The following is a 12,427-nucleotide window of genomic DNA, read 5'->3' as shown; positions in this document are numbered from 1 at the left end:
CAGATGACAGCTGTCTTCTCAGGAGATGAGGTCTCAGCTGTGCTGCTGGAATGGAGCAAAGGGGCACTACATCCCTCTGGCCTTCCCAGGCAAGCATCCCTACCACTCTGGAGCAGGGGTGCCACAAGACAAGCAATACCAACATCCTTCTCCACCCCATTAGTGATTCATTAGTGATGATGGGCCTCCTACCTTACCCTTGACTGGTTTCTCAGGGCCAGGAATAGAGCCTGCAGACGGGATCTTGGGAAAGCAGGAGTCTGACTGCTCCTGCAGTTTGTGTCCCACCTGAACACATCAGTCTCCAAGACCTAGCAGACTTTCTCAGGGCAACCAGATGGAAATGTGCAGGAAGGAGACCAGTGTGAAGCTGGGAGCTATATCCTTTATAGATTAATAAGTTCTAAGGCCACAGGAGACCAATCCAACCATCTAACACAAGGTGTTGCTAAGTGCAGAGCAAAGAACTTCTGCCTGGAAGTTGTGCACCGTGCACACTTCTGCCGAGATAAAGCAGAGCTTTCTGAAAGATCTACTTGACTTTGAGTCTCCCAGTACCCAAGGATCCACTCTGCCTTGGACTGTTCAGCCAGTGGTTTGTCACCCTCACTGAATAGCTCTTTTCAAGTAGGGGCCTGTAAACCAAGACCCAGGTCACTCCTTGGATCAGTCTAAAAACTCTTAGGTCTTTCAATGTGAGGAGGGTTTCACTGGTCAAACCAAGGTACTCCTGTGGCTAAAAGCCAAATCTCTTCCAAGCTATGCAGATTTCTCTTATTAAACAGATGTCAGAACCAGTCACCTACAGCTCCACTGGCCACTGAAGTGACAACCTTAAAACCAAACTGGTGTGAGATCCCCTGAGAGCAGACAACACATGGAGTAGGTCATGGGAAGAAGATGTCTGCCTTGATGAGTCCACGAAACAAACGTTTCTCTTACTTGGACTGTTGTGAACCTCTGAAGGACTCATTTATGCATGGAGCTGTCTCTGATTAAGTGTTTTCAAGGATAAGAGCATCCACTGATGGAATTAATTTACATGGCAGGAGAGTTGCTTCAACCTTTGCCTATCAATACAAAAGCTATCTGAAACAGATATATGACTCCTCATATTCAGAGTTAGTTTTCAACGTTCAAATATTTATAACTGCATGATCTGAAACCTTTCTCTGTTTTCATACCTGTCTATCGTGCAGCTCTAAGACACCATTAGCTCACTTAACGAGGTGGAGGAATGCCTGGGACCGGTATGTTAATGAAGCTGAGTTTTCCTCAAAGAGAAGGTCATTCTAAAAGTGAGCAGAGCTGCTCTTCCCTGCCTGAGCTCCCTTTCTAATGGCCATCTCAGGCTCCCGGCTGCTGCGCACGCTGCTGCCCTCCCTGCAGGGAAGGCTGGCTGCCTGTGCCAACTGCTCACCCCACATAGCTACTAAATCCCAGACAGACGGTGCTAACGGAAATGTCTTTTTTCCCCTCCTTTTAATGCTCTTTGCATAATGGCAAGCCCAAAAATCGTTAGTGAAAACGAGCTTATCGCAGGGCCCTTTGATAGCCCTAATCTGCTTATGCGCAGCACTTTGAGCTGCCAATCAGAGCAATGCAAACTCCCGCTCTGTGATCACACGGGGCAGAGCCAGGATGAAAGTGATATTGCCTGGGTCACCTCATTATCGAGCCTCTCTATTAACTCAGCTGCAGCTTGTTCTGGTTTCCCCCAGCACTGCAGTCCCAGAAGCAGCAGCCTCACTTGTTCACAGAGCCCCAGCAAACAGCCACTTTTCCAAACTGACTCCCCCAGCTGCCTGACAGCCACAGGCACATCTGGCCTCAGAGGATTCCTCACCTTGCCATCAATTCTATGGACCAGGGGTGCACTCCTATGTAAGCAAGGCAGCTGGAATGGGGAGCGAAGGGGTGAAAATCCAATGGTTTGGAGACAGTCACATTTAGAGCCAAACACCCATATGCTGCCTGTCCAGACAGCTTGAATGCATGGGAGTAAATTCATAGAGATGCACAAACCCACTCAAATCAATCTCTCCAAAGCAATTTCCCAGCCTGTTTCACTCCTCCATCAGTTTTTATGAATCTACCCTTAGGGCAAGACAGCATGATCAAAGGGACACGAAGGAAGAACTTACCACTTGGGTGCACCCACTCTGCCAAAGAGCCCTGATCCAAAACCCCGGGTGGCTTTCCCCATCACACCCTTTAGCAAACTGCACGCCAGCATCCCTGCAGACCCACAGGGGCAGAGGCACTGAGATACTCTGTGCCCAGGCAATGGAAACTGGACTGCTTTTGCTTTGTCTTCAGCAGTGTTGGATGGCAGACACTTACTGGATTGGGCAGTTCTGGCTTCCACCGTGGGGGTGTAAACTCCTACCCCCAGCTCTGAGCGGGCACCCAGACGGAACTTATACAATGTGTCTGGTTTGAGACCTTCCACGGCATACGAGGAGGTTGGGTCAAACTCCACCTTTTGCTGAAAAAAAAAAAGGGGGGAAACACAGATTATTTGGCGTAGTTGGAGAATACAGAAAAGCTGGTGCCCAGCTTCCAGTGCCGAGGGAACAGGCAGTCCCATCACCCGTTCTGGCACCACAAAAAGTCACAGCCATGCTGCCAAGCCTGCTTGCAGTCCTGCAAGACTCCAAGGCATGGAGCTTCCTAGGTGGCACACCAGGACTCTGCTGAGAAGCAGAATTCTCCAACAGCCAGGCTACACTGCCTGGTGTTCAGACTGCACTTACTGGCCTGACAACTTTGTGGGAATGCTGGGTCTAGCTGTACAGTTCAGGCAAGGGGCACAGGACACACCAGTGTGTTTTCTCCCCACAGTGTCCTGCCTGTGAAACAGAGTAAAGCCCTTGTCCTAGGCTTTCCAGGCATCTCTAGCTGGGATCTCTAATGCACCTAAACTGAGCTGGTAAAGGATTTGTTTTGCTGACACTTCCCCTTAAGGGCACTTACTTCTGGCAGCTCTCATGGCACTATAACAGCAGAAGGAGAGGACCACGGGACACTGTGACGCTGTCGTGGTACAATTCTTGCTGTGCTGCCTTGAAGCCAGCACTACTTTTGATACATTTAGAACTGGACTTCCTTTAGGGACCTGCAGTAAATTTGGAAGGGCTCTCTCTAGACCACCTTCAATCTGCTTCTTACGTGCAACCAGTCCTGGGGCTGGAGACACATACTGGAAGCCATTTCAGACTTGCCTAGAAGTCCTACTCTTTACAGGCACCAGCAGTAAGCATGCCTCAGGGATGCTCTCATGGCTTTCTGGAACCTTTCCAGTCCCAAACCAGTCACTAGCTACTTTGCTGGCATCAACAAGTACTGTTGAGGTCACTTACACAGAAACCAGAGATTGCCATGCTCCTACCACACACCACTGAGGCACAAGAAATATGAAGAAACAGTCCTGTTACTGCTCAAGCAGCCACCCTTCCCAAGCTGATGAATTGTGATGCCCAGCCCCAGGTGCTGCCAGGCAGGATCCTCACCTGGGTGCCATCCTCCCCTTCCCAGTACAGCAGCTCATATTTGGTGATGCGCTCCTGAGAGGCGGGCAGCCACGTCAACAGGATGCGGGTATCAGACTCTGCTTCTGCCTGGAAGTCAGCTGGCTGGGCGGGAACTGGGGAACAAACACACGTGGTTAGGGCCAGGAGAGGGGAGAGGAGTCGCATGACTTTGTAGAGTCAGCGTTTCACCCTGTAAAAGGTTTCTTTGAGAACCACTCTTCTTCCCTCTCCCCTGTACTGTGTTCTTGGAACAACTCAGGCCACAAGCAAGCACCTCTGGGAGCCAGGCAGGTGGGAATCGTGCTCACTTTCAGCCTCTGACTGCATCCCAGATCCTTCCTTCCGCACATGCATTCAGAACCCAGAAGGGCCAAGCAGTTACACAGGTGCCGACATCCACATGCAGGACCTTGTGTCACCTTTTTAGCCACTGCATCCCAGACAAAACAGCGGGCTGTTACTTGTACAGAGATCGATACCAACTGCCCAAGGACAACCTGACAGCTTAAATCTGATGGCTGTGGGGTGGGGATGCCCCACAGCCACTCCGACACGCAATCATTTGAGCACCAAGTGCAGTTGTGATGCCTGGTGCAGATCAGCTGCACAGCTGAGGTGCACACACCGGGGTGGACACGGAGCCTCCCTCCATACGTACCCCCTTGCTGTGTTTTGACCTGGATGATGTCCGAGGGGGGTCCGTCGCCCACCGACGTGAAGGCCAGGACGCGGATGCTGTAGGTGGTGCCCGTGATGAGGCTGCCCACGGTGGTGAGGTGGCTGTCGTCCGTGTTGTGCTTCTGCCACATGCTCAGCGGCAGGTGCGGGTCGGTGGTGTAGTACACGCGGTACCCTCGGATCTGCCCGTTCGGCTCCTCCGGCTGCTCCCACTGGACCAGCATGGTGCTGGCACTCAGCATCCGTGCCTGGACTTTGAGGGGCGGACTTGAAGGAGCTTGTTCTCCTGTCCGGGCCTCGACCAGTTCACTGGGGGGACCCCTGCCAATGTTATTGACTGCGATGACCCGGAACTCATACTCAGAGAAGGGGCTGAGCCCACCTATGCTATAGCGGGTTGTTGCCACACCATCCACCTCCTGGAACTGACCCTCCAAGGATTTGGGCTTGTACTGGATGACATAATATGTAATGGGGTCGGAGTTGCCTGAATCCCAGGTGAGGGTCACACTGGTAGCTGTTGTTTCAGTCACTGATGGCTCTGTTGGAGGTTTTGGCAGTGCTGCAATTGGAAGGCAGAGAGGTGTGATTTAAGTAATTCAGTCAGCTCAAATCCTGCAATGTGCATGGGGATAAAAATGGAGCTGCCACCTCCCATTAACATTCTTCTTTAAAAGGCAGAAATCATTTCATACTCTAGAACATGCATTTTTATATTACCATATATTGCTTGAAGTGGTTCTTAATGGAAGGATAAACAGAGCAATCATGTTATTAGATGTGCTTGACGCACTTACCAGCAGCAGGCTAAATAAAGGTAATTCAACAGGGATGCAGGAGTGTTTCTGTCATGGGGGTTCAGCTGGCAGTGGGAAGGTGCTGGCTGGACTGGGCTGGCCCCAGAAGCCAGGTGTACAGCTGATTTACACAGGAATACAGTAAAGCAATTAGAGCACCAAAGGTAATCTAGAATTATGCTCCCACTTCTAGAGAGACAGTATCTTAGGCCATAGGGAGTTCGTGGACAGTGCAGTTAGATGGGTTGATGGGGGAATGCTTTGTAAGTATTATAGTACATGCAGGAGAGATACAGCCAGAGAAATTACCAACTTTCATATCCACTATTTCACTGGATGGTGTGTCAAACTGCAACCAGACAATAAACTGTTATACAAGAACTCTGTGACACCAACATCTCTGAAGTGTTAATGAAAACAACAACTACTGCAAGCATTTCCAGATTTGCCATTTTACCAAAAGAACAAAGAAAGCGAATGAGTGCATGTGAGAGAGATTTGCAGAGTACACAAATACTTTAAGGCAATGACAGAATTAAAGTCTACAGTAAGTTTAAACCTCCTACAAACCACTCTAAAGTCATTAGTGACTTTTAACGCAGCTGTGCTTGACAAGGAACTAGGAAAAATGCTCAACCCAAATTAAGATCCTCAAGTACTTCATTCTTTGGCAAAGTCCTCAAGTTTCTAGTTTCCACATGGTTCAGCTGAGGAAGGGAGGCTCTCTAGCAGAGGGCACGGCTGCTCCAAGGGCCAAAGAGGATGCCTTTTCCAAGCCTACTGCCACATGTTTACTGAGGAAATCAGCAAGGGCTGAACTGGCACGAGGGAAGGGCATACAACCCACAACCAGACACCACACCACCACCCGTGGAGGACTCAGGAGGGCAAACCCATCCTGCACAATATTGTGGCCTGAAGCAACACATTTCCTACAGCATCCAAGAATCAGCCAGCCTCCCTAAGGCTTTCAAGGACAGATGACACTACTCCACCCTTTCCCTTGGAGAGCCACAAGGTTGACTCTCACCAGTTTTTGGGTGTGCAGCTTCCATGTGAGGAAGGGGCAGATCTAGTACTTTCAACATGCTTAGTGCAATCAGTTTTGTGTCATCTTGCTTCTCCCATCTGCCCTGCGAGCGGTCTGTGTGGCAGCAAGCACAGGAGAAGCACCACTGGGTGAAGGAGTTTGGGACAGAGCCAGTGAGATACCTGGAGTGAGGGTGCCGAAAAGGCGGACAGGGAAACAAGGAGGAAGGTAAAGGGCTAAAGGAGCTGAGCAGACTTCTCCCTGCCCTGGGGCAGCAGTGGGTATCGCATCAGCAAATGAGGCAGAGTCATCTCAGGTGCAAGGAGGTAAATGCTGGGAACCATCAGTGCAATGGTGCAGTTCCCACCCCTTCCCTTCACACCCAAACCACCTCTCCATCATACCCCTTCCTTCTGTACTCTCCTGGGTATCTACTATAACCAAGGCAATCCCTGTGCTCTGTACAAAAACAGAGGCTGGAAAAGGTACTGACTAGCAGGTGTTGTGAGTAAAGGGAACAGCGTGCAGCTAAGGTTAAAAACATCCTCTGACTAGCAAAGAGAATTTGCTGCTATCTCCAGGTCAGAGAGGGCTAACACTCAATTCTGTGATTTGTTCCAGCAGGAACTCTGTGCTAAAGCTGGCCATAGTGCAGGAGGGGGCCTGCAAGAACAGACAGACTCAAAAGATGACGTATCTCTGGAAATCTGTGCTACAAATCAACTGCAAGGAGAGGAGGAAAGGGATAAATGTGGACCTGCTAGGCCCCCAGATGGGAAATGCAGGACACCTTCAGACTCCTGTTAGGGAGCTGAGTGGGCTGCCCTATGGTCAGTAACCAGCAACAGCATCCTCTCTGGGGCAAAGCTACCAGTGAAATGTTGGAAGGAAGCATCCCTTAAGGACAGCAACACACGAAAGAGAAAGGGAAAGAGCCGCAGCAGTAAGAAAAAAAGCTGACAGATGAATATGCAACAATTTTCAAATGAACACATACAGCTCCTCCCTGCAGGGGGGGAGGATGCTCATTCTGTTGAGCTCCACGGACACTTCACATTGCTGGGATTGACCTTGTCCTACTCTTAGTGCAAGAGGATGTCTCTGTGCAAACAGCCCTCTGACTGCAGACATCCACAGACCCTGCCCCAGGACAGCCCACAGTCTGCCGCTGTGCTGAGCTGATCCTGCTGATGCATGGAACAAGACAGACATTGCTGGGATAAACACAGACTCAGAGAGGTTCCCTTGTGGCTTAACAGGGACCCAGCCTGACACAAGCTTGTCTTCCGCCATGCCACTTGCAGGGAGAGGGAAAATGACCTGCAGAGCAAGTCCCGTACTGTGAGCAGCAAAAACCAAAGTTGTGGGTGGAAGGTAGTAAAGTTGCAAGGTAGAAAAGTCACAGAAGACTGCAGTCAGTTGGCTGCAGCCAAAAACACTTTGGCAAAGGGCTACAGTGTTGAAACCAAAGTAGGTGCACCACAAGGAATAATTCCTTACCTTTGACACTGATCTGGGCTGTGGCTTCGATCATGCCAAGGGAGGAGATGGCCACGCAGGTGTAGTTGGCAGACTGCATGATGTTCGTCAGCTCCAGGACATTCCTACCGACAGGCATCTCATCTTCTTTGGTCAGCTCCTCCACACCAGCCATCCACTTCACGTAGGGCATGGGAGCACCTACTGCCACACACGTGAGGTTCACGCTCCCCCCAGGCATCACCTCGTGGTTGCTCGGAGGGATAGAGAATCGAGGAGCAACACGCCGCACTGAAACAAGGAGGACACAGCTAGTAGGGTCACAGAACCAGCAGAGAGCACTCAGTTGCACTCTGGGGGTACATGAGAGGGGTTCAACCTTCTTGCCTGTCTACCCCCCAGGGCAGATAAAATGAAGTGCAAAAGCTGTTCGCTACTTTGCCAAATTGCACACGCTTTGCTCTCCTTCCTTTGCCACTGGCATCTTATTAGAAGAACTCATTAAGGGATGGCTCAATCCATTCCCTCCAAACATGGCCTTTTGGAATCATATTACTAACATGAAACATTCCTTCATTTAAATTACATCCCTCTAATTAGAGAGCATGCAAAATGCCGGTCACACACTCTCTCTGTGCAGGGCCCACTGAAGCTCTGCAAAACGGAATTACCTGTTCAATTTATTAGCTCTAGAGTAAAGCAGCCCATCCCCTAAACCTCATAGGGTTTGGGCAGGGGCAGCAGAAAGGGTTTCTTTTTTGAATTAGCACACGTGTGCTGCTAAATAAAATATAATTCCTTTCAAAATGTAACTCAGGTTCTACCTTGGCTCAGAAAAAATAGTCACCAGAGCTGCATGACATTGTCAGGGCCTGAAGAGATCACCTTGCTGGGCAGGAGAGAACTAATCCTGACAGATGTGAGATCATATACATTTTGACAGAAGAGAGCTGGGCTGGCAGAACCCTTCCCACCTTTGTGGCAGCTCTTCGGGAGATGTATTCGTCCTTATTGCATTGCACAGCTTCTCTTCATATCAATCCCTTGCTGGGTATTTCATTCAAGACTTATTTGTAAGCAACTCTCAGCTACAATAAACCTCTAAAGCTGCCTGCCATATGCATTCCCGTCAGGAAAATGACACTGAGAAATGAGGCCCCTTCTTCAGGGTTAGTGTTATGGGCCTATTTAAGCAAGGGTAGAGAAACAACTGTGCTCGGTAAATCTTTGTCTCCTCTGGGCAAGCTCATTTTAGTCTGTAGTTAAAAAAGGAAACTGCTTGAACGTGTCTCGCCCAGCAGCCCCGCTCTCCTCCAGCCTCCTCCCCCCGAACAGCGGCCCCGGGGCAGCGGCCGGGTTCACGACTGACTGGCTCCCGAGGAGCCTCTCCCTGCCAATTATGCTCTTCCATCAGTGCACCGGGCTGGCAGAGCAGCAAAACCCCCACGGCACTGAGGGCAGGTGGAAATCGGGCAGGAGCCTGAGCAGTGCCAGCTCACAACATGCCACAGGCACAGCTGGCCCCCCGGGCGAGGGGGGTCTGGGGAGCCGTGGCTCTGCTGGCCTGGCTGTGCCACCACGGCATCTCCGCGGACAGTAAAGCTGCTGACATCCCCCTGAGCTGCAGAGGTGTCAGCTCTGCTTGCCAAGCTGACTCTCCCCAAATCAAATTTCACTAGTGCTCTCTTTGATGATTCATCCCCAAACCATCAGGCTTGCAGAAATAGACTGAACACAGAAGCCCCCACACTTGCATGTACAACAGAGCTAAGACTTTGTGATAAATTAGACAATACTGTCAACATTGTGTGTGTACTACACATCGTCTCAGTGACAAAACAGGGCTCATTAGCTCCTTACCAGGCAGGGTAAGGATAACTTCCTTTGCATTTTTTTTTTTTTTGAATGTCTAAATCCAAAGTCTTGCTGTATGCTTCTTTTAATCAATTATTAAATCTCCAATCAATACCTACATGAGAAATCACCAGTGAGGTGTTACCTGACTGATGGGGCAGCGCCCCCCAAATGAGACAGAACTGAAAGTGTACTCAAATGCTACACAGTCATGAGAATACAGACTTAACCTGATGGACATGGCAATGGTTTAACATGATGGTGTGTATTTCCAACCAAAGCATCCCAGTACCATTTGTTAAGAGTTAGGTTTCATTTTCGAATGAAAATGCCGTTGAATTATTCCAGGCAGAAGCTGTTCCAATTCCGTCCCCATCAAAGGACCAAACCCACCCACCCACCCAAGCTGTATTAAAACAAAAAAAACCAAATCTTGAGGATAAAGCCATAGGTGTGCACAGAACACTCATGCACATGCACAAGGCAAACAGGCTGGCAGGCACCGGAGGCCACTACAAAGTCAGAGAGACAGTGGTGGAAGGGCAGGACAGGGAGAGGGAAGGTGCACAGGAACTCATGTACAGGGACACGGGAAGACAAGACACTGGAGGACACAAGGCCATGCAAAGAAGTCAGAGCCCAGCATGCAAAAACAGATTTTCACTTCCAGCCCTGTGAGACCAGAGGCAGCACAGCCCGCCACAGACTCCCCTGCACCCCACCCAGTGTCCCTGCTTTCAGGGTGCTCCTGGGGCTGTCTGAGTCCCATCAGTGCTGTGTTGCCCTTGATGTGTCCTGCAGAGGCAGTGGGTGCTGTGGCCATCTCCCCCCAGGGATGCCAGCAGCCGACTGTCATATGCTCCCCTGTGGACAGCACAGGGAAGAGGCACTTCAGAGGCGCTGGGGGCTGTCTCAGCAGCGCTCTGCAGGGCAAAGGGAAGGGCTGAGCCCCTTTGGAAGGCACTCTGCCCTGTGCCACACACAGGGGAGCAGCAGAGGTGGTTAGTGCACTCCTGTGCCTAGAGAAGGGACAGGAGAATGGCAGGGAAAACTCTCCTGTGGATCACAGTACAAGAGTGTACAAAGGCCTCACCAGCCTCGGCACAGGCCGTGCCTCCTGCACACCACAGCCAGGGAGTTGTGTGGGGCCTCAGCTCTCCAGCCTGGCAACAGAGGAGTGGTCAAAGAGGCCTCTGCCGTGCATTTCTGCGACCCAGCATGGCTGAGCTGTCCTCCCCTCGTTAGCACACCGGCAGAGCTGCCGAGATGGGCTCACTGCTCTGCACCAGAGAGCAGCAGCGCCCAAGGCACCGCAGCTGCTAAAAATGGATGCCATGTGTAGGGGTCAGCTCTCTACACGGGAGGGGGTCAGGGCACTGCCTTTGGTAAGAGATCTGGCCCGGACGATGCCCTGGCAGGAGCACGTGCAAAGGAAGGGATGGACTCCACCGGCCTCCCATCCTCCTGGGGGATAATTGGCAGATTCTTGTCCCAGTCAGTATGGAGGGAGAAGGGGAGGTGCTGTCAGTTAGCATTAGTGAGAGCTGGCAGAGCTCTCACAGCAGCTTGTACAGCACCATCAACACATTCCTCAGGCTCAAGCCAATGATTTAAGTCGCTTGCTTTTCTAGCCTAAGAGTCTGGTAATAATTTAAATCAGTATAACTCCTCAAAAAGCAGCATTCTCAGGATTTCTGTCCAATTTACAAGTAAAATCACATGGGCTAGCACAGTTCATGATGTTACCTTAAGTGCTCCAGAAAATTTTGTTGTTCTTCATTTACTGCAGCAATGAAATTTCCCTCTTTATTACAATTTTCTCGACATGAATTTGCATTTTTTTTTTAATCTTCTTTTTGGATAAAGATCAGAAGAAGGTGGTTTCGAGGTTTTGCAAGAACAGCACAAGGAAAATTGCTGTGAATATTAAAATGATTTCAATGGACAATAGTATAATTCAGAGGTTTAGTTAAACCAGCAGACTGTCAAAAATGAGATTCATTATCATTCATCCCAAGAATAGGCATTGTAAGGGCTCTGTGCTGCTCCACTATTCAGCACCCCTCCCCGTTGAGAGCATTCCCCGGGAAGTGAAACGAAACCCTGGACCAGTGAGCAGTGAGTGCAGTGCAACCTGAGCCCTTGCCCTGGATCTCACAGGACAGGGAGAAAAGACAGTGTGGAGACTGGTTCTCCACTCGCTGGGGGGACTGCAGGGAGGAAGGAGGGGAGCAGGCAACACAAGAGCCACAAAGGTTGAGAAATGTTAAAAATTCAGCATGCATTAACATGCACATTCCTTGCCTTGAGAGCAAAGAGCATCAATCGATTGCCTGGCTCCTTTCAGCATGGGAGTGGCTGTTTCCTAACGTCTCAGGTTCCCTCTGAGGGTGACGTTACCCCCTCGGAGAACCAGGGACCCCCCCTCCCTGCTGCTGTCAGCAACAGCCCGAGGCTCTGAGCTCAGGGCTCTCAGGCTGGTGCTGTTAGTCCCTCTCATGTGCTGAGACACTGCTGGCATCCATCGAGGCCCTGCTGGAAACACAGCAGTGCCAGGAGGACTGCCCATGCTTTCAAAACCGTGCAGTGCTGCTAGGGAAGGGGAAACCAAATTGCTGTTTCCTGCTGGCTGTCCTGGCCACAGTACAGCTGAGCACATGACAACGCTCACACCCCTCCCTCTAGCTAGCAGAGATCCAGACACCTCTACTTGCCTGCTCCCATTTTTTGGTTTCCTTCCTACCATGCCTAGCTGGCACCCAACTCCAGGCGTCATCTTTCCCCTTCCTGGCACCCCATGGCAGGCTCCCTGGGCACTGCCCCGTGGTGATGGACAGCTGTGCCTGTGCTCTGCTCCTCTCTGAGGCAATCCCAGATGCTCTGGTCCTGCATTGCTGTCCTGACATCCTCTCCCCTTCGCTCCTCCTCTGCATGAGGGATGAGCAGCCTGAAGTCCTGTTTGGTCTGAAGGAGAACTAGGACTGCCTGGGCTGCTGCTCCTCCTAGTCCCAGCACAGCCAAAGCAAGTTTGGGGGGCTCTGCTCTAACCCCCCAAC

At 50.8% G+C, this 12,427-nt stretch overlaps 1 protein-coding gene across 19 annotated transcripts in view; it reads right to left on the bottom strand.

The window, feature by feature from the left end:
• Positions 1 to 12,427, bottom strand: part of PTPRF (protein tyrosine phosphatase receptor type F) — a 376,508-nt gene that overhangs the window by 66,525 nt on the left and 297,556 nt on the right. For all 19 annotated transcript variants that reach the window (XM_027747288.2, XM_027747286.2, XM_027747295.2 and 16 more), the window contains 4 exons: positions 7,539 to 7,808; positions 4,192 to 4,773; positions 3,513 to 3,646; positions 2,344 to 2,488 (listed from right to left, as the gene is read on the bottom strand). In XM_027747288.2, coding sequence (XP_027603089.1) covers positions 2,344 to 2,488; positions 3,513 to 3,646; positions 4,192 to 4,773; positions 7,539 to 7,808 — 1,131 coding nt within the window. The remainder of the gene's footprint in view (positions 1 to 2,343; positions 2,489 to 3,512; positions 3,647 to 4,191; positions 4,774 to 7,538; positions 7,809 to 12,427) is intronic.

Source organism: Pipra filicauda, unplaced genomic scaffold (assembly GCF_003945595.2).
Source record: "Pipra filicauda isolate LSUMZ 115617 unplaced genomic scaffold, ASM394559v2 scaffold36_size6622888_pilon, whole genome shotgun sequence".
In the NCBI taxonomy this organism is placed as follows: domain Eukaryota; kingdom Metazoa; phylum Chordata; class Aves; order Passeriformes; family Pipridae; genus Pipra; species Pipra filicauda.
Note: the sequence above shows the minus strand (reverse complement) of the source record. Positions and strands in the feature narration are given on the sequence as shown.